Genomic DNA, 22,411 nt, shown 5'->3' on the forward strand with positions numbered 1-22,411 from the left:
CAACTTCGATTGGAACCCAAATCGGCCACGATAAAAGCCAACCGCACGCGCATACCTTCTTCGCCATTTCTGTGTCGTCGGCTCGCCACCCTTACGCTCCCTTATGCTCACCCCCAAACTTATCAGTCGATCAGTTGACTTTGGGGGTGGCTGATCCGCTGGTGGTGAAAGATAAATTTCTAAACCTTTTGATATGAACCGACCGGGATATCCGACAACGGCCGACCATAGCTGGAGCATAGCTGGAGCGCTTCCTGCGTGCCACCACCTTCGAGACGTGGCAGTCGAGGAAAACCAAGATTCGATCGATCGATCCCTGGCCAACATCATCGATATTCCTTTTTTTTTTTTTGGTTCACTTTGAATCTTAGTTTGCGTCTTAGTGTGCAACCGGCTGAGTACGGTTTTTAGGGGAGCTGTGAAGGGACGAGGTAACTATGATGGAGACGAACGAAAAACAATACGATTAATCGATTTAATTGATTTCTGTCGTTTTGTCTGTGTGTTCTCCCGGCCACGGTTGCCACGGTTGTGCGCGCGGCACAGAGAATCCCAGGAGAATTAGCCCTACGGGTAACGGGCGCTGACCGTTCGTATGGTTCAATCGCAGCAGATGCCCAATCTCTTCTCTCCACTCCCTCCCGTTCCGCCGTGTCCTGTACCGTGTGTGTGTGACTTTCTTATGTTCGTCTTTTACCCGCCAGCAGCATCGCTGCAACATGTGTTCACGGTTGTTGGCTGTCAGCGTTGGACAGAAATGGTCGCGCTTTGCCGCACACTTGCCGACGGCCGGTCTCGTCGTGTTTCATTTATTTCGATGATGTTTGCTTCCACACACACGTGTCCCGGAGCTCCCATCAACTATGGAAGGGAGTAGGTTATGATCTTATCATTGCAATGCGTATTGCTTTTTCAGTTGTATCCACTTTGATCGCTGCAATTATTCCTTAAGAATAATTATTGTACGTTTTAGTTGAAATTGTTTTATACTCAATGAAAAGTATAATTGATTTTTTGATTGGGGAACTCCTAACTTTTAAAAGCTGTTAGATTTAAAGTCCAATACATTTCCTGCAATTATTTAAAGTGTTTGTTTTTGACTTAAATTGTATTCAATTCTACTTCCAGTGGTGAATTTCATCTTGGTTACAACCGAAGTGAACTCCAAGGTGTGTCCTGGTATCAGCTTTTGCACTGGGAGTCGACACGCGAGGCACAAAGCAAACATAGGCTAAGTAAGTCAATAAAATTGATTTGAAAATGGAAATATCATCTAATGGACTTCTTTACTTTATCTACTAACCCCTTTCACTCCTCAGTAACTCAATCAGAACAGGACCGATCGTGCATTCTGCTGGTACGAATGCAACGCCGCCAGAGCGACTTCCTGTGGGTGCACGTGGTCCTGCAAGTACGTGACGGTCAAGACTCGAACCAGCAATCGGTGATCGTGTGCACTAATCAGGTGTTAAGGTAAGCCTAGACTAGATGTGTATTTTGCATACTTTGTCCATTGTTGACAACGGCCCGAATGACATTGAGATCGCAAGAACGAAAACAACCACCTTCATACTGAATCCTAACGGGAGGTCTCTTGCCAATCTACGACCACCCTGAACATACCACCCCGAGCAATGGCATTGGCTGAAAAACGCAAACGCCAAACATGAACTAACAAGAAATGCCAGCTCTCATTGCAATCGTCGATCAATCGATGGCGGAACATTCGACCGATCACATTCGATCATTATCGGATCAATACGAGAATCAATTCGCAATGGCAAGCAGTTTTACGACAGCTCGCCGAACATCATGAGCTATGCGGTTGGTAGTACGGGAACGAGAACAAGAACGAACAAAAACTTAAGAAAATAAAAAAAATAACCCGTGGTTACCTCTGGACGGCCAGATGACAAAATCTCAAAATTCGAACGGGTTCGTCGTCTGCGTTCCGTAGATGTCTTTCAATAGAGGAGACATTGCTTTTCGCTGTTTTTCACTGCTCAAGGTTGTTGGGCGTGTTGGTTTTCATGTGTACCGTTTCAAGGATACACGTTTCCGGGACCGGCGAAAATGGCCGTAGGAAATGATGAAATTATTGCAAATGCTAAATATCGTTCCGCCGATGGCGGCGATTGCGATCGGTTTGTTCCGCCGTCGGGAGTTTTGCGTTGGACGGCGGGCGGCCCCCCATCGCTGTTGTCGTCGTCGGCAATATGTTGCTGTCAGCGCGACATCAGAGATAGAAGCTGGCGACTCTACACTTTGACGATCTCCGACAATCTGAAATCACGCCAGATCTGGACAGCTGAGGATTAGCTGGCCGGGCCGCAAGCGGGAGGCCTCAAGTTGACGCAGCTGATAGTGATCGGAACCCACAAACTCGGCCGGTCGGTTTTGCTGATTTTGACGTAACCGCATGGATTTATGGATTTATCGGATCGATTCCATCTGCAGCGCAAGGAAAGATCTGCCCTTATCAGTGATCTGCGTAGGCTCGAGCAAAGTCCGCAATCCATAACGTGTTGCCATTACTGTAATGTGAACTATTTTATGACCTTTTTGCGAGTTGGTTGAGACCTTGCGAAGTGAACCTAAGCCGAAAATGCTGAGCCCATGCTGTTAAAGTGTGCAATTAAATTTATCGTTCTGAGTTATCAAATCGAAACCAGCGCAGTATGTGAACAGGGAACAGCTACTACCCAGCTGATTGATTGCTAATGCTGAGCGCGGGGTAACAGAGAAAGTAAATGGTTTTCAAACTGAATGAGCCCGACTGAGGCATGCAATCTGATACACCTTCGTCCCGAAAATCACTTCATTATGGGAGCTGAACACGGCCGATCATAACAACATAATTACCCGCATGCTTGCCCCGTATATGACGCGGCCAGTGATCGGCAGGAGATCAATTCAACAGTTCCTACAGCTGCTTATGAAGCATCGCCAGGAGCAAATTAGCTCAGGCACAGTCGCCCCAATGGGGTTCCCTACCGTGTGCCGTATCGTGATCGTGTATCCTTCGTGGTGGCCACAGCTCCGGAAAGCGTATGGTAGGAATTTAATTACCAATCTGATCGCTCACAATGATATCAATTCTTTTATGCCACGGCTAGAAGCTTTTCCTTATGGTGCGGTAGAACCTGTCTGTTTGGAAACGGTTGTTTATTTAAGCACGAATCACGTTAACACGGGAATGCCGATATGAGAAAAACAGCACCTGTCCGTTTCTAACTACGCCAACAGTTGGGGCTGGAGTGTTGGTGGAAGGATTGGAAATCGTGCCACGGACAAATAATTCACACACGGACGTCGACGCCACCGATCCGCCAAAACGGTGGCCCACGATCATCGATCAGTGAGCCATAGAACATGCATGCTTCGACGGTAGTGTTAGTGGGCGTACATATTGGTCGTTGGTTTGCTACAACGAAACGATCGTCCTAGGTACAGGTGGTTTTACAATTTATGGTTTTTATTATTGATCTCGACGAGGCTGAGAGTAGATTTGTAATTAATTGATCATATGAATGAGTCGATAGATCTGGGGAGTTGTTAGAAAAGCCATAACATCGTATAAACTGGCTGCAAAACGAAAGATTAGCTAGGGTGACCTTAAGCGACGAACCTTTATTGGGAATAATTTTAGATTTTTCGATACAGATACATTCTGTAACATCTATTTCATTATAAATTCAAATTGAACAATTTTTAAAAATTCATTTTCCTTTCTGCTCGCTGGCGTCAGCGAAAATCGAACTCGATTTAATTTCCCTTTTTCTGTTATTCAATAAGAATAAACTCACCGAACCGAAAAGGGAAATTGATCAACACAAAGTCACACGGTGCAACAGTTGATCATATTTTACTCTTCCGCTTTACCATCTCCCATCCACAATGTTTCCCATGTGCCAGTGTGGTCACATATGTAAACTTTGCCCCGGTCATGTTGGCTGGCATGAAACCTTACGGTCATATCGACAATTTAAAGCAGTAAGCACTGCACCACGCCACTTTATCCTGACTAGCGTTGCCGCTGCTTATGGGGCCCAACACGAGGACAACACCGTTCCAAATGATGCTGCCCGAAACAGTATTGACCGAACCGTCGGTTTTCTCACATAAATAATCTGGACCACCCGGCCGAACCACCGGTCCACCGGGACGACCAACCGCAGCAACACAACCGATCGATCGATCTGGTATGGGGTTTCGATCGACCGAGCAAGCGTTTGCGATTGGGAAAAGCTCAGGGCAGTAACAATGACCATTCGTAGCGTGGATCGCATGCGATCTGTAGCATCCAATGCTTTCGCTTTAAGATGTCTTCATACTCGTGAAGATTCGGATCGAAGCTGCTAGCTTTTCAGCTTCGGGTGAAGCTACTTTTGTTTCAATTTCGCTCGGACTAATAATGCTAACAATAATCAGAATGCGATACCATTACTCAGTTTTCATTCTGTTGATTGGTTTGCTAGCGTTTACGTTGTCTAGGAACGCATCAGGCGCCATCATCGGGCTATCGATCGTTTTGAATATAGAGCTGATTATTTGTATTTAATTCCTTTAGAACTAAAAAACTAAAATTGTAGTGGAATCCTTCACTTATAGTGCAAACATGCTAGTTAGTGAAATGATATGATGAAATGATAATTATGAATGATTGAAAATCTGACATAGCGCTCAGAATTTATTCCTTGACACTGTTTGTGATGCTTACGACTCATATTATTGAAAATGTTGTGCGTAAAGTTTTACATAATTCAATTAGTGTGTTAATCCTTGTGACACAGCTTCCACAATTTGTGAGAGTACATACGCAGTACACTGTTACCTAAGCTTATACTAATAAGTATTAGTCTTGTCCACATTAAATGTGTTTTCTTGGAAAAGGACATTTTACGTATAACATATAACAATTACATAGTGTTTATTTCACAGCTACGCTAAGAAATTATGTTCCATATTGCTATAACCATCCTTTTGAGCCTGTGATCATGAAAAATAACCTGTTTGCTCATTTCCACCACCTTTTTTCTGCGAACAAAAACACGTAACAAAAAACACACCCTATATCACAGTTTCAATGTGACCTAGCCTCAAGTCATTTAGCTCACTGCCCGGCCTTGAGGTAATTTTGAAACAATCAGATCGCCCGACCACAATAAATAAAGTATTATTAAATATAAATATATTTCAAACTACGCGGCCAACCGCAGCCAACGGTCAGTGCGTTGGAAATACTCGCGCAACGCTACAAACAAATGAATCGAAAAGTGGAGTGCTTGCCCCCACTCGATCAACCATCCGCGATAGGAACCTTGCGCGGCTTCAATTGCAAACAGGCGGCAAACCCAAATGAAAACCAAAGTACCGCGGCAGGAAAGTTCGTTTTTAGCGCGAATGAAATATCGTCAGATGATGAGGTCGACCCGTTCTTGGCGATCCGGTAGGATGGTTTCCCGAAACCTTCGGTACTTGCTACCCGTTCAATTGCTGGTGGTGTAGCCGGTTCGGGATTTAACATCCATTTAGTATGATCGCCCTTTTTTTGTGTTTGGTTTGTTGCGTACAATTTATCTCTTCTTACCGGCCGTAAGGGAAGTAAGCAGCGCGCGCGCGCGAGTCTCCAGAACTTGTACGGTAAAATATAGGTGATGGTTGATACAGCTGTTAAAAACGCAAAACACGCCCGTTGCTATCAATGGCAACCCGATTGGTGCTATGAAAGGCTATTAAAAAAAACGGGCGAATACTTTACCAGAAGGAGGACAAAGTAAAATATTTTTGAGAAGCTAAAACTGATGCAGATTTAGTGAAGTAAAACAAAAAAAGACACACCTTTCTCAAGAGGTATCGATGAAGTTCGCGTGCATAAAAAGAAACTCCAGTAAAGAGACATGTATCGAGGATCTTTTAATAATAATTCTCGATGCTTGGTTACGCTTTGCTCTAACCGTCCGAACATCTCAGGTTTGTCTGAGGATAAAAAAGGGTATTGTACAATTATGCTTTCATAACTCGTTTTGCGTGCAATTACAAAGTAAATTGTCGTGCTCGCAAAAAAGGTCTCTTTTAGAAGCTGCTTCAACAAATTCTCTAATTCTCTTATTTTAATACAACACCTTCTTCATACTAGCAGCTTCAGCACGATTTTTAATAAAGTTTCCATCATTAAAACCCTGATCATCCGTTGGTTCTTATACCTCTGGAAAATAACATTTCTGCTATCCAATCACAATGTTTGCGCATTGTAAATGAGCTAAAGCACGAACAAGGCACTACTTATACCCACCTATAGGGAAGCTCTCCAAACCTCGGAAGGCAGAATGATGAATTAGTGCAAAGTTTGATATCAAACATGCTCAGCGTCTCGACTGCTGCTGGTACTTTTTTGCTCACAAAAGTAACACCATCGCCAGCAAAAAGAAGCCCTCCAAATCGAGCTCGAGCAGTGTTAGGGTTTGCTCCAATTTCCTGACTCCCAGGACCCAGAGCAGTTCGATTGAACCACGCCATTTCTGGTGAGATATATTTGTTTTGCCCGGCGTTACATCAAATCCTAGAAGACCTAGAGTAGAGACCCTTTAAGAAGTGATTCGTTTTATACAACTCTTCCAGGGAACCAGCAGCAGCAAGATGTTAGTATGTCCCCCTGTATGCCTGTGTGTCTGTATGTTGTGCATTCTATGCTGGCGCTTGGCTCAAAGGTAGATGGATGCATGTTTTTTACCGTCCCTGCCGACAATTGCAGCGAGGCGAGCAAATTTACCGCCTTATCACTACGGACCGGTCGCGGCTTCTCGCGCGGCAACAAAACTGACATAATTATGGTTCGGAAAATTTCTCACGTTCCCCAACGTGGATGTAGAGCAGCAATGGACCAAGATGAAGTGCATGAGGACCGTAGCGACTTAACCGTTGCGAATGGCCAGCGATCAAGGCAGAAGTCAGACCGGGCCGTGGACTCTTGGATCAATGATTTGAATTATTGCACTTTGCACAGTCCACAGAAAGTGTTCACCACTTTAATCTCGAACGGAGGGGGAAAACACAAAATTACTCATCCTTTTTGCCTGTTTAGCCAACCCTTTGGATACATTGCATTGGCCATGCGTTTGAGTAGAGTGAGCTTAGCTTAAAATAGCGCAGTGGTAACACTCAAGCGCAATGGATCGACAACGCCTAAACATGCTCCTGCCAGCTTCCTGCCCGAGCCGTTCTAGTTTGGGAACAAAAATCACACTCCTCACACTTTATAATTACGGCACGCAGCGTAGCTGGACGAATAACTTTCCGTTTCCATTACGCATCGTATTCGGTGCGACGATGCGAACGCAGGAATGGCATGCTTTTAGGTGGAATGAGAGCACGGAACGGAGGCTAGTGGGCAGGTTAAAAAAAAACGGAGCACATAAACCCCGACCGTTGGCTAAGATTTATTGCCAAAAGCAGGTACTTAAGGCACATTAAGCAATGTTGTAGTGCATCGTATGTTGGCGGCTGTACATTTGGCGGGATGACCGTACAAGCGGGTGCTAGTTGCAAGTGCGAGCACAGAATTGAAAAAAGCAGAAAAGATTTAGCAGATAGTTCGAAGCTTGTAAGCAGCAGGGCACGTTCTTCACTTTAAATGGCCTATGGTGGACAAAATTTTGCTATTTCATTGTTACTTTATTTAAAAATTCCGTTATTTTTATACTTGCGTACCTAATCTGGGTTATATTTTCCCCTCATTATTATATTTTATTTGTACTCATCAGAAAAAATGGTTGACTATCTAAGAACTACAAGTAAGGAAATGAGCGACATCTATATCTGAGAGTTTAACACTTTTTAGCTGATGCAATTAAACTTTTTACCAATGTTTTAAAACCAAATAAAGTTACTAAATTCAATGTAACTTAAATTACTTATTGGACAAAATTGGAATCGAGAATGGCTCTGGTAGAAGGTAGAACATTCCGTCCAAACTCTCCCCATTCCCTGTAGACACAATGTACGCATTCCTCAGCAAAGTTCATGAACTCCGAAACGATCTTTGGGCGGCCCAAATCGAAATGAGATGATTTACGACCAAACGTTACAGGCTGTGTGGTGTTCTTCTATCTGGTGGACTATGAGTCGATCTGCCGATACCACTACCACCACTAGCAGTCAGCTAGTGAGGCGAGGAGCGAGCGAAGAGGGATGGAAAAAAAATTTGCATACAAACCATGTGGTTGTATTGCCCTTTTTTAACTTCCTAAAACAAAAACCTCCATCCGTTTCCCAAGCTTGCGACTATAAGCCTATGGCCTGTGGTCCTGCGACAGGTCGTAAGGTTACGTTTATTGGCGTATTCCATAGGCCATCCGCAAAAAACAAAGACGCGTTGCGCGTCCAAAGCGAACCTGAAGTAAAGCAGCACAAATGCCGAAGGAGAAACAATCACGAATCACGGTTGCGGATTATTTGCCGAGAGGGAGCGCGCAGCGAAAAGCGGATCACCGTAAACGATCGTACGAAAATCATATTGCACACGCGTGCGCGTATTGCTTCTTCTTTTACCCGGGTAGAGGATTTTTTTTAATGTGGAAATCTCGTCTGGAGCAGTAACACAGTGTGAGATTATGCTCCGGTTGCATTTTGCATTTGGGGTGGGTGGGAGTAGCGGTTTAAGGATGGGGACGAATTAATGAAAAAGAAGAACATAAGGATACTCACTCGAGACAATACTGACAATGGACAATTTATTTTATGTGATGCTCCAAAGTTTTGCACCGAAATGAAGCGACCGAACCTTGGGAGCCGAATCTGTCCGGCCAATGCGTAAAAGTGTGGGAATAAGGGCACCAAGATTTCTGGTACTTGTTCTACGGCGACAGAAACGATTTTAACTTATGCGTATGTGTTTCTCCATTTTCTGCCTGCTTGTCTTTGCAGCGACCGTGAAGCGTCCGTGATGCTGTCCAACTCGTGGCTGTACCATTACTACACCGTACAGTCAAAGATGCAGTTCGGCATACCGTTCGAGGGAGCCACCAGAATACCTCCGACGGCGCCGTTCTATACCTCCACCGCTACCGGCCATCACACCAATCACTCGCCGAGCGGAGGAAGCACATCGGCTGGAGCCATGTCGGGATCGTCGGGGGTAACACTGGCGGCCACCGGTGTACAGCCGCATGGGTATGCGCCATCGCACCACTCGCATCATCACATTCCTGCGTACGGTTACCATTCGCCTTCGGGACAGCATCACAACGGCGGATCGGTAACTCCGATGCTGCACGCCCAGCATCAAACGATCAACAATGGCACACTGACGACGGGTAACGATGAGTATGGGAATCGGGCGTATGGCTTCCGGTTAGATTCGAACGGACAACCGGTAGACTATAGCGGCGGTCATCCAACGCCACCAACGTCAGCACCACCGGCTTTAATAAATCCAGCTGCTATTCCTGTTCCGGTTGTACAAGTGACACCGCACATACGCTGCCACAATGGTGGAGGAACTGGAAGTGCTTCCAGCAGCGAGTTGGGTTCGGGTAGTAATGGAACCGGTGCTGGTGATCCTACCAATAGTCATCAAACAAACAGTGGAAATAGTGACCGTCACAATGGAACACCTCCGGCTAAGAAGCGGAACATAAACCGGCTGGAACCGATCTACATTCCCGAAAATGGACAGTCTGAATCTTCTGAAGTGTCTACGGTGGAGCTGCAAACAAATTCGTCAGGATTGCATCCACAAGACAACTCCGGAACGAGTGTCACTAATGGATTAAGTCACCTCAGTAACTCTATGGAAGGTGGTGGATCTCTTGGGAATGGTGGTGGCAGTGGAGCAGGTGGAGGCGGTGGAGGTGGTGGAGGAGGAGGAGTACAAACAATGATACTAGGCAATCGTACCGCAATCGGAAGACTGCACTCCAAATCCGCCCTGCTACCTACAACGGTATCGAATCTGTCCAGCGAACCTACCGACTTCATGGAGCAATGGAACCCAAGCCCACCTTGGTCCGATACTACCGCACAGAAGGTGCCGGACATAACGCACCAAGAACTATCCCCCTACATGACGACTACACCCCCCACACCTACCAGTGCTCCCCATCAGCATCACACCGGAGGCTTTCCGACGGCGACCACGTTCTCCTTCGACTGGATGCCAGAACAGTTTGTACCGATCGCAACCGATTGCACCGGAACCACGCTTGTGTCGTCGGGTAGCACTGTCGTATCGCAGTCGGTGTCTGGAACATCCTCAATTTCCTGCCTTTCCACCAGCAACAGCAATCACAGTACGGTAACGGGGAACTTGGGTTGTGTGTTGCCTTCCAGTTGTCTTACACAGGACGGGCTACCAATTCCTGGACTCTCATTGCCATTGCCAGTATCACTTCAAATACCTCCACCACCTTGGCCATCAGACCATCGGCTATTGGCACTGGAAGGTGGTACGGGAACTGCAACAGCATCGGCATCGTCGGGAGATAGTGGAACAACGGAACGTAAGCCACTGGAGGATCATCAGGATCAGCGAAGATCTCACTGAACTACTATCTCAACTAGTTGTTACTAATGTTTCCAACTATTGCGTAGTCGGCCTTGGGTGGATTACTGTTGATAGGTGTAAAACTTATTTATTCTAGAATGGACAAATTTTTGTTTGAATAGTTCGTTCGCTCGAACGGTCATTGTACATCTTCCGAATCAGTATTGTTGTTAGCAAAGGTTAGGCGCACCAGAGCATCAGAAGCATTTATGTGCGTTATTCTTAGATGTAGGATTTACTTTCTTTAGAAGCTCAATGCAACATTCTCGTTCTTCCGCACGAAACTATAAGGATCCCTGTTAGTGGATGGTTTATTTTACAGTTGGCTATTATTTATTTTTGATGTATGAACAACTTCTTCACGAACATGGTAGTAATAGGAAAAAAGTTGAATTGTTGATTGTGTAAATAGAAAAATTTACTGTAAATATAATTAAAGATGTTTGAATCGATTCCTTTGTCACATGGTATATACAAAAGCTTAAGTTAGTAGTAATATAGCCGTTTCCAATCTAGACTGGTTACGAATATGTTGTAAACGCTCAAAAGATCAATCAGTTACGGAGACGCTTATGGAGGAGTGTAGATTTTATTCCTAGTTCGTAGTTTTTGTTAAATGTATTTAAAAACGATAAAAGACATGGAAGAAAAATGATAAAACATTAGAAAAGTATACTTTTTGAGTGATGATATTTTGCATTTTATTCTTTGTTATACTTCTTCCAGTTGCTGTTGTGCTCATTTGATCAAGTGAGTTAGTAAGTAAGTAAACAATGGCCTGTTAATATTCGAAAGTATTCGAAATACATCTTCAGCGTTGGGAATCTGAGAATCTGGTTAGCCTTCCAAACTTTTGCTAGACACTATTTTTTGTTAGTTAATGAAACATTTTGCCATGTCCAAGCAAGACTAGTTTATGTGTAGAACAATTTATTTGATTGTAAAAATATATTTACGTCCGTTATTTACACCTCATTAATTTCTTCTCGCTTTTGTCATCCAACGCGACCATGTAAGAAATTCAAATGCACCGCGCGTTCTCTGCTGTCAGCTGTCAATCGTACACCGGCCGGGTTGTGCTGTTTGTAAACAAACAATCGTTCCGTTTTCTTGACACGTGCGACTTGTAACCGAAAAGTGCTACACGTTATACATCTTTCCACCGATTCCGGTAGTTAAACATCGTTTGTTGCATTAACCATGAGTTTCGCCGGTCCAAAAGAAGTCATAGCAGAAGGAGATACGGTCGTGCTGTATCTAACACCCGCATTGATGCACACGATCGACGCGGTGCCGCAGATTCGCAACAAAAAGAACGAAATGATTGAGTACGTGTTTCAAACTAGTTTCGGTGCTTTAAAGGTGCGCGATCTAATCGGTGTCCGGTACGGTTCGCGCGTTCAGCTCACCAAGGGCTGGGCACATGTCCTGCAACCGAACCCGGAACTCTGGACTCAAACGCTACCCCATCGGACGCAGATTCTCTACACGCCCGACATCAGCATGATACTGTATCAGCTGGAAGTGCGACCGGGGAGCATCGTGATCGAGTCCGGTACCGGTTCTGGCTCACTGTCGCACTACTTTCTGCGCGCCATCCGTCCGTCGGGCCACCTGCACACATTCGACTTCCACGAGGAGCGTGTGGCGAAGGCGCGCGAAGAGTTTGTCTCCCACGGACTGGGCGATAATGTTACCGTGCGACAGAGAGATGTGTGCGAACGGGGATTCGGCGACGAGCTAAACGGTGTAGCTGATGCCGTGTTTCTGGATCTCCCGGCACCACAGCTTGCCGTGCCACATGCGGCAAAAGCACTGAAAAATGAAGGTAAGCTTTACCCCCAATTAAACAACCATAATGGATTTTGCTTCCCTGCGCAATCTACCTCCCTAGCTCGCTTATTGTCGTGGTATGAAGAGAAATAGCTTTTAAATCTGTTGCAACTACAGTAGTCCTGGTGACATACGTACGGTTAACAATCGGTCCGAACACACCCTGTGGGTGAACCATTCTACCACAGCATTCTACCACTTTCCGGACGCCTTTCCTTGACCTGCGAATTCGTATGCAGTTAACAATTAATTTTTCTCGCAACACAGTACGGTATGATTTATCGGGCGTCATAAATTATTTCCAACGCATAAACGATCCCGACTGGTTTCGGTTTTGCTTCATCATGCGCACAATTCCGTTCAACTATATCACCTTCACCATCTATCCACCCCCTCCCAAACAGGCACGCATTTCAATTGTGTGCAAAGTATTTCAGGTGTAGCACGGTGGTCTGATGGTTGATCGCAAAAGTGATTCATTAAAAAGATGTAAAAAATAACAAGATGAACTACACAAAACGGTTCATCGAAATCGTGTCCTTCGGTACAATCGCGAAATAAGATATCAACGAAATGACGATATGGATCCTCTGGTTGATTAATGCAAACCAGTAACGAAACAGTTTCGTTGGTGCTAAGTGTTTTGCTGATTGAAAAAATAATTATTGATACACATAAATTTTAATATTACATGGATTGGTTTTTTTACGCGTAACTTCAGGCATTATTAGACGATCAGGGGTTTTTTTTATAATTGTCGAACGCTCAGTTCAGTGCTGTGGGCTCCCGGTAGCTCCGTGCTCATTGAGGGCGAGAGTGCGAAAAGCTCGAGAGGAGGTAGAGCTAACTCATGAGGGAGCAGAGCTCGCAGAATGTCAAGAGCTACCTCGAGAAGGCGAAGAGCTACCTCATGAGGGCGAATATCTACCGTAAGAGGACGAAGAGCTTGAAGAATGCGAATACCTCGTAAGAGCGTCACACTAGGTCATGTCGGTCTTCGAATGGCTTACTAATCTTGTGCCTACCACGCTGTTGAATTGTCGAGGGGTGCTGATTATCCCAACTGCTTGGTATCAGCAAATCTAGTAATACAGTCATAAGCCACCGGTGTGATCTTAGAATAAAAGGTCGTTAAGCCAAGCAATTCAACATCTTAATAGTCAGTCAGCTCTACCGTGCAATGATTCGGATAGGATTTAATCATCGCTCCAAATGATCATCCACACATACAGAGCCACATAAAAACTCATTATTTTCCTCTCAAACTTGAGTTAAAAGGGTTCGTTCGTTTTTTTTTTAAATAAAATTGTATGACGAAGTTTATGACGTGTATGAAAAGTGCGGCTGTTTGTTGATATTTTATACAGTTCATCTATTTAATCTTCAATCAGAAGATTAATGCTGCTGTCTCGATCCTTGCGTATGTTAAACAGGATAGCCTTAGATCTATGTCGATTATATCACTAACGTCTGCCAGGATCGTTGGGTTCGTATGATCTACGTTTTTTGAAGAGGAAGGATGAAGAGCAAACAGGCAAACCCATAACTCTGGTGCAACAGAACTTCCTTCACCGAAAACATTCCCACACCAAACTCATCTTCAAAATTGTATGGCAAAAGGCAAGACGTGTCGTCTGCTCCTGTCAGGCAAACAAAATTCTAGCTTTGTGTTGCTTCAAATTAGCACCAAATACATTTTATAGAAAAGCAGGAAACGTTTCGTTGCTACGATTTCTGCAAAACCCCATCGTTATACTACCGATCGGACCGGACTGTGGCTAATGAATAAATATTCTGCTACTTGTCTAGAATCGGTTCTATTGCAATATCAATCACCACGTCTGCAAATCGCCTCGCATCCCGAACGTGGCGGCGCAAACCATGATTCACGGGGCGCAAGCGGTCCTTTGAACTTGCCTTTGAAGTGCAGATATGGTTAAATTACGGATTTTTTTACTCTCCCAGTCCCTTGATCAGGAGCAACTCTCTTGGGGGGAGCCGCGCAGTACATTCCGCTTGTCTGCACCGGTCACTCGTGTACCAAATTAAGCAAAAATGAAAATTGCCATCATTTATTAACTGGCAGACCCGCTGGTGGGTCAGATTTGCATATGCGTCCTATAGCCGGGATCAGTAGTTTCTTGAACTACGGAAACGATGTATAGTTTTTTTTTTTGGTTTCAATGAATACGAAAAAAGTGCACACATACTAGTTGACAGCATAGTAGCCCAGACTTACAGTTCCGATGTCCTTTCTTCCATTTGTACACCATCAAACATCACGAGCCGCGCACTAGGTTCCGCGTGGCAGGCAGAAGGTGATAAAGAACAGAGCGCGAAATCCGCAATGGAATTCAAGCAGTTCAAGCAGCACTATTCACCTATTCAACAGTCACACCCGATTCACACACACCTTTCCCTCGGTCCAGCCCAGCTCGAACTGGCAAGAAACGAGAACCCGCAGCCCCCCGAAAAAGGAACACAGGAACACACGGTGTTTAGTGGTGGTAGAATTTATGTACATTGTCACCCCACGTTTGGACGGGACGAATGGGAACAGTTGACACAACTCTTGACACTCTTTCGAATCAAAAAACACGAGGCGGGCGAAGAGGACTCGTTGGATAGAGGCGGCATTCAAACTGGATCTCTCTGGACCAACGCTGCGTACTGTTGTGATCGTTCCTGTAGCCGATCTCTTTGAAGTGGGAACCTCCCCCAATAATGGAAGCGGCTTGGCGTGTTGGCTTGGGGTCGGGAAGTGTTTTGACTATTCCCGGTGCCTCGGTGGTTTGTGAAACGTTACGATCGTCGATTTGTGGGATGTGGGAAGAGTGATGGAGCAGCGGCGAACATAATTCTTGCGGTGCGGATAGTAGTTTGTCAAGCAGCAATTGAAATGGTTCATTTTATTCGCGGACATGGACAATTGCGCCGAACGGAAAATCCACCCAGGAGGTGTATCGATCGTTTCAGCTTTTATATTTGCTTTTGTCGATTTATTATTTTGATTGCTTTTCGAAAAGCTTACTTGTTGGCTATTGTTAAAGAGAAAATAATTATGAAAAAGGATAAAATTTCTTCTTTTCAATGTCGTTTGCGAGAAAGGTAAACCGAACATCAACAGCTTCCAATGGAAAGGGACACCGACTTCAGCATATAACTCAATGGACACTGTTAGAGAAGCGTATGCCAAAATACAGCACGGTTATTGAATGTTGACGATGCGATTAATTAATTTTTATTTTCACGTTGTTTCTGCATACACAAGTGCACCCAAGTACTCGGCAAAATGGCACCATCTGGCACCAAGACGCGTCCAGCAGAGCCGTAAATGTCCGTTCGGTTGCTGTTGTGCGGCAAAGTTGAAAAGGAATATATTCTCTCCCAACACGCGGGGGCACATCGATTTGGACATCAGTTTGGCAAACGTTGCGCCACCGATGCTGGTACCAGAAGGAAGTGCAACCGATCACTGCCGGCCGTGTACGATCGAACGCGCGCGACAAGCTGTTGAGTGCCCGTTGACAAGCTACCCTGTTCGTTGCGTCAAAACATAGAAATCCGCTTCCTGCACACGCTACTCAATGGCCAATTGTTTGGCCGATAACGGATGGACACACAGATGCATCCATTGGCGGACTTGGTTGTTTGGTGAAGGGAAAAGCATCAGCACACGGTTTCGACGACCGTCAACATCAAATCACACCTGTGGCACCTATGCAGTGTGTGTGTGTGTACCACAGTGTCGGCCAATTGCAAGATTTATCGACGAAAGTACATCGTCGCAGCCATGCGAATTCTATACTGCGCCTTACACGTGGACAAGCACAACAGTAAGCCTTATGTCCATTTTGTGTCGCGTTATGAAAGTTATGTTTCGGCAACATGTACTACAAAGCATAAAAGCTTGTCAGCATTTAAATTAAGGTATCGAAATGAATTGAGGAAGATACTTTTTTTTCTTACTACAAGAAGGTTATCAAATCTTTTCATTGCAAAGCATCAATTCACTCTAAGATGACTATTATCATGCGACTAGCCCCTTTTTTGAAAGAAGAAAGGCACCTCTTAACAAATACTAAACTACGGACGGTTTTCCCAGTGCAATTGCATCCATGCATAGAAGAGGAAGACGAACCGATGCCATGTCGATACTGAGTTGAATGATTTATTAACAAACGATTCCCTCGCGTTGCTCCCGGAGTTGACCATCCAACGGATACAAAGTCTGCGACTAATGCCGTAGAGACACTTGGTGGTTTGGAGTTTTCCAGATCCCCTAGCCCTAGGGCACGCTAGCATAAGATCAAAGACGCAACGAAACAGACAACAACTGTTCCCGTCTTGCTGTGACTGCCTCATGGAAGATTGTTCCTATGAATTCGTGCTCTCCCTGGCAGTTCTCGGTGTGTAGAGTGTTTTGAAAGTGGTCAGTAGTTGTACCATCAAAACGAAAATGTGTTCCCGTTTGGAGAGCGAATTGGCACACATTATACTTAGGACACTTCGTCAAACGTATACGATCGCAGACAGGTAGACCGCAACCGATACAGGTCACATGCATCGGCAGGAGGTTCAAATGTCGCCAAAACAAGTTGCTAAGCCCTACAGAGGACAGCGAATGTGTATATTTATCATTCCCGGTGGGAGGCAAGTGGGAATTTCCTTATAAAGACGTATAGAGAAATCCCAACCGCCGTTTTTCAAGCAAATGTCAACCTGACTGCACTGTTCCTTAGCCCTAACCTTCGCGTGGAAGCACCCGCGGCGTAAAGGCAATCTGTGGCTGATGCAGTTATTCATACATACGGTGTTAGAAGGCTTTCTAAACGTGGTACTTGTGACCTGTATTTGGTGCATTTTTGTAAATGACATTTAGCATTTTAAGTATGCAATTTGGGCTTGTCCATATTTACATCAATAACCCCAAGATATATCTTCTTGGATCTTAATTGAGACAGTTTTGGATTTTAATTCTACAAGCTAACGATCTCGGTTTATGGGCCCGAAAGAGTTGTCTGGATATTGCGAAGAATTGCTCACAAAACCTGAGCGTGTCATTTATGTGGTGACGGACAACTCAATCCATCAACTTGCTTATCAAATATTTTGATGTATTCTAAGACATTCTGTCTTTCTGGACATTTTCTAGAACAAACGTTGCCCGATAGGACGTATAAAAGTTTTACATGTTTTTCGCTAAATTGCTGCGACATAAAAAAAGCATAATATTGAACATATCTTCCATCAATATCGCTTTAATTCTTAAGGGCTATGAGATGAACACCGAGCTAAGCGTGTGTCATTCAAAGCAGCAGGAGGGTAGACAGCGGCATACCGAAATGCCAAATATGGCACAACGACTAACCTGGCGATCAGACACAAACGAACATGCACAGCATGAGAACGGCCTGCATCACTTCCTTTTCCGGATCACGCACTCCATCGGATCGGTTGAAAAACCGGAAACGCCACTGTGTCGTATGTTAATGTAATGTGGATAGTAAAACCATTAAACGTAAATGCTTCCCAGCCGGAGATGTCAAACAACATCGCATCAATGAATGTCCAGCAGCACGCTGAACTTGCAGGTGATATCTGTTCGAACATTATTATACAACAGCTCGCTTCCATCACGTCTAACGATGTTGACAGATAATGTGTATTACTTGATGCACGATGCAAAAAAAAAAACTAACATCAATACGAGTGAAAATATTGATCGATTTCTCTGCCGCCCGAGCACGGGTCGTAGGGTTGAGAGTGAATGTTGCACGATTATTTATGCACATATCTTATCCCCCGCCAGCAGTGTTACCATTTTCGAGGTGCGGATTTGCTTGTAAAATCTGCTGTCATGCTGCTGCTTTCAAGATGTATCCTCCGAATGACACACTTCCCATCTAAAGAACGGATGTGTTTCGAGTTCGACAAGCAGGTAACTGGGTCCGCATTTGGATTGATCGAGTGCGAATTGTCGACAGTTGTTGCGTTGTTTAAAGTACTCGGCGAACGTTTCTTGAATGACAGGACCTTAAATTTGAACTGGTGAATCAAAGATTGGCCAGAGAGAACGGAAACTACTCACGAAAGAACTCAGCAAAAACACGTGCCATTTTTTATCAACATCGTAAAATTTAAAAAGCATGTAGATTCGTTCATTGGAGTGTTTGGCGTGTTTGATGCGGAAGAACTTTGCCAAGTCAACAACAAGAAAATGTTGTTTAAAATTTACTTGCAACATTTCTTCTAATTTTAGCCGTTTTAAGTAAACTTACAAGAGGAAATAGCGCGTCCATCCTTGCAACTACTCTGCTAATGAACGAAAAACGGCTTTGAATGAATGCCGCCGAACACAGCGATCCCATGTTCGAACTATCGAAATATACACGATCAAACACCTACCTCCATTGCTCAACGGTGAACCACGGCAAACTAAGAAACGAACCATCAAAGGGCCACGATTCTTGTAGCTCTTTCGCCCTTCCCTTGCCTTCCTTTTATTTCATCTGTCAGTGGCTGTCCGATAACGATAATGAGACTGCCACTTCGTTGCATTATTCATGGCGCACTTGCACGAGGATTTGTTTCATGCTTTTCTTTCTGGCCACCATCCTCCCTCCCAGCCGCAAGAGATGAGAAGTCTCGGACACACATCGAACGTATAGTAACGAAAGGGGAAACTGTGAAAGTTTGCCGTTCGCCAGGCAGTCTGCGAAATCGATGTTGAAATCGTTAAAATCACCAATTGGTCCGGTGAGCCGGCAGTAAGGGTGGGACGATGATGACGATCGGTGGTTAAAGCTCATGCCAATCCTGACAAGGGGCAGATTTATTGCATTTTCCCACTAACTTCACCGTGCTGCCTCGTGTGAAGAGGCGCGTGAATGTGTTTTTGTGGCATTTTTGTCTGGGTCCTTTTTTTATTTTGGGTGCTACTACATTAATTGACTTCCAATTTGACACAGGTGTCATGGCGGCGGTACAGTGACAATGTTTTGGGCCGTTTTGTACTTTTGTTTACAAGAATATTTTGTACGATCTGTTGGAGTGGTTAGACACACCAACAAAATGCAGCTTTTTCAAGTCACAGAATGTCGTGTAAGGCGTGTCAAAATAAGCTATAAAATGTAATTATTATTGTTATTATTTTTTTTATTTATTTTAATTTGCCTGCCTTACGGCTACTCAATGGCAAAAATCATGATCGAATACTGCCTTCAACAAAAATTTTCTCCAATAATAGACCCGAGTGGCCTTACGGTAACCCTCTAAAATACCGTAGCTTGAGCTGTCTTTTGAATAAATATTTACTTTTTTAAACATTTCTATTGCTACTTTTTCTAATCGGTAACTACACCATACTGTATAAAAAAAATGATTGGATCAAATCATTCGATATTGACAATACGGCACTGGACCGTCATATTCAATTGTAAATAAACAAATCATTCGAAAGAGAAGTGTCTTTATAAATTGTATTGATCACTTCTCAGGACAGTTTGTTGTCACATGAATGGCTTTGACTTAGACATAAACGGAGTGTTTTGTGTCACAATTAAAATGATGTTCTGGATCCCTTGATCCAAGCTTCACAACTATAATACCGTTGAGAGGCCGGTATCTGCTCCAAACAAATCCACAATTGCAAATTCTTGGTTATCATGATTTCAAATCATTTTGTTTTTTCCAGAACATACATGATTCAAAAGATAAAATGGATGTTTCTCTATATCGCTACAGCGCTGAGCTTTCGCTTGAGGAATCTAAAAAAAAATTCTCAAATTAAATATCTTTTTTACTGCCTACATTACTGCAGCTTATTCAATGCCCTTATATACAAAACTTACTACGGATACGTGTTCTTCGTTTGGGAATTTTTCAGAATTTTTGCCTTAAAGCGTGACGTCAAATACAAGCTACCGCTTGTCCTGTTTTTATATCTCTATAAAGCAGAGTTTTTTTTTGTAAATGTAGGACCAATTACAAGCTCATCCTGAACCTCAATGACGTCCTAATTATCCTATCCATTTCCAATGGCAAGGTTCATCGTAGGCGTTAAAGAAGACATTGATCGAAATAAGTTACTTAACTATTTTCTCCTACCTCGGCATCAAATTAATAGATAATGCAATGTTTCTCTTCAATTTCCGAGTAAATGGCGTAGCCTGTGTTAAGGCAGAATATCAAAGGCATAGAGACACGATAGAAAAAAAGCGACATGTGCGTTCAGTGTGTTAAGCGCGCTATAGTCTCTCTTAGGATTTGTTTTCTCGTTAAAGCGGCCTCCTAGGAAATTCGAAAGGATCGCACAGGGTTCAGATGGCTATTAAAGCTTGCATTTTGTTCAGAATTCGGTTGTATATAATATATGAAATTATCTTAAGTATAGTCTAGAGATATTTAATTTCACATGTAGTTAAATCTCTTGCATCAGAATTTAATAATTGCGCCTGATGATACTATGATTTCTCTATTTTCAAATATTGTTCATCATGTTAAACACTTTTATCGCTTCTCTCAGGTGGTCGTATTTGTTCATTTTCGCCCTGCATCGAACAATCGATGCGAGTCTGCGAAGAGCTAGGCAAGTGTGGCTTTATCGAGGTGCAGAATATAGAGGTGCTCCAGATAGAGGATATCGTACGCACACGCAATGTTCCCGTAATGGAACTAGATTTCGTCAAAACAAAGGTAACGAAAAGAGGTCTCTCCAAGTGCTTGGATAAACTATCGCCCCCTCTTCAAGCTTCGTACTTATTACAACATCTTTCATCACCGACAGCGTATGGAGACGGACAAGGACACAAAAACGCCACGGGAAAGCAAGAAATACATAACCTCATCCGCCCCAAACACGATGGCCGGTCACACTGGGTATTTGACGATCGCCGAGCTACCACCGCTCTTTGCCCGGTAACAAGTGGCTGACTCTTTGTTCGGTATCGATGGAGACAATAAGGATGTATTCCTGGCAAGGAATGAAAGTAAAAGAAAATTACTTCTCAACTTTGGAAAGTGACAAGTTGAACACGGAAATAATTTTATCTACAATAAAAGAAATCGCAAAAGCATTACTCACACCCCTTTAGTTGTTTCCCACTTTTAGGGAATAATGTTTCTTACACCACTTTTCTTCTTTAGCTTCAATTGTTTTTCAATATCGGTCCGGTTCGTTCGCAACTATCCTGCAGGAACGACGATGCATCTCCACATTAGTGGGTTTCAGTGCGTTGTGTTCGTTGCATCGCTTGTTCTATCGATCGTTGGCGTTACGGGGCTACTACTCGCCCGGCCCTGCTTTGTCCAGGGTAACCCATGGATGTCGTTAGGTAACATGAAACGGCGTGCGCGTCCAGTTGCGATGATGGGAGAAAATGCTGGCCACAATCCGTTCAACACCTTTCCCGGTATGGAACGGTACGGGAATTGTTTTGAAATATACTTTAGCTTCGTATACGAAACCATCAACATTACTATTACTTGTGGCCGATCGATGCAAAACCAAGTACCCCGGTCTGAAGATGATAAACCATCGCACGATAGTCACCCCGAGTGTCCCAAGTATACACCGGGCGTGAAATGGCCGCTAGCGAACCTAATATATCTAGAGTACGATGCGCAACGGTTTGAGCTGAGCAGCTGCGTGACAGTGAACGCAACGCACGCCTACCATGGCCAGCTTATGCTTACGAATGATATAGAAACGAAGTCCTACATGCTGCCCGGCTATCTGCCCATGTGGCGGCAGAGACTGCAGCAACCGGAAATGGTCCCGTTTCGGTTCGATGGCAACTGCAGTGAGTGTAACTTTCGTAACGAGTACGCGGCGTATATGCGACACGTGCAGCAAAATGTAGCAAATGCTCCGCCCGAAGCACAACCCTACTGCCGGGAGGGGGATGTGTCTGTGAAAAGTAGTAACAAATCGAAACCACCGAACAGTCACATTACGATGCAGGTCAATGTGGCGATCTCGGATCTGATGGTAAAGCTGTTGGTTCCGACGGTTATGCTTTTTAGCGGTGTGCT

The 22,411-nt window shown here is 44.2% G+C and overlaps 4 protein-coding genes across 5 annotated transcripts in view; 3 read left to right on the forward strand and 1 right to left on the reverse strand.

Annotated features, from left to right (window-relative positions):
- Positions 1–10,640, forward strand: part of LOC126566376 (uncharacterized) — a 99,091-nt gene extending 88,451 nt beyond the window's left edge. Inside the window, exons 7-9 of the mRNA XM_050223253.1 lie at positions 1,129–1,235; positions 1,320–1,473; positions 8,926–10,640. Of these exons, the coding sequence (XP_050079210.1) occupies positions 1,129–1,235; positions 1,320–1,473; positions 8,926–10,543 (1,879 nt within the window). The 3' untranslated portion in view covers positions 10,544–10,640. The remainder of the gene's footprint in view (positions 1–1,128; positions 1,236–1,319; positions 1,474–8,925) is intronic.
- The window catches only part of LOC126558885 (heme oxygenase 1), a 536,918-nt gene that overhangs the window by 309,321 nt on the left and 205,186 nt on the right, over positions 1–22,411 (forward strand). The window lies entirely within an intron of this gene.
- The window catches only part of LOC126557160 (zinc finger protein 853-like), a 379,636-nt gene that overhangs the window by 156,382 nt on the left and 200,843 nt on the right, over positions 1–22,411 (reverse strand). The window lies entirely within an intron of this gene.
- Positions 11,714–21,300, forward strand: LOC126558611 (tRNA (adenine(58)-N(1))-methyltransferase catalytic subunit TRMT61A). Its single transcript, XM_050214656.1, has 3 exons — positions 11,714–12,371; positions 20,904–21,073; positions 21,165–21,300. Exons 1-3 carry the CDS (start codon positions 11,744–11,746, stop codon positions 21,297–21,299), a joined length of 933 nt encoding a protein of 310 aa, XP_050070613.1. The 5' UTR covers positions 11,714–11,743; the 3' UTR covers position 21,300.

Source organism: Anopheles maculipalpis, chromosome 2RL (assembly GCF_943734695.1).
Source record: "Anopheles maculipalpis chromosome 2RL, idAnoMacuDA_375_x, whole genome shotgun sequence".
NCBI classification, from domain to species: Eukaryota; Metazoa; Arthropoda; class Insecta; order Diptera; family Culicidae; genus Anopheles; species Anopheles maculipalpis.

Bases quoted from the DNA above. Each gene is read 5' to 3' on its own strand.
- LOC126558611 (XM_050214656.1), top strand. From the start codon at position 11,744: ATGAGTTTCGCCGGTCCAAAAGAAGTCATAGCAGAAGGAGATACGGTC. The intron at 12,372-20,903 runs GTAAGCTTTACC...CGCTTCTCTCAG, and splicing joins AAAAGCACTGAAAAATGAAG to GTGGTCGTATTTGTTCATTT. The intron at 21,074-21,164 runs GTAACGAAAAGA...CATCACCGACAG, and splicing joins TAGATTTCGTCAAAACAAAG to CGTATGGAGACGGACAAGGA.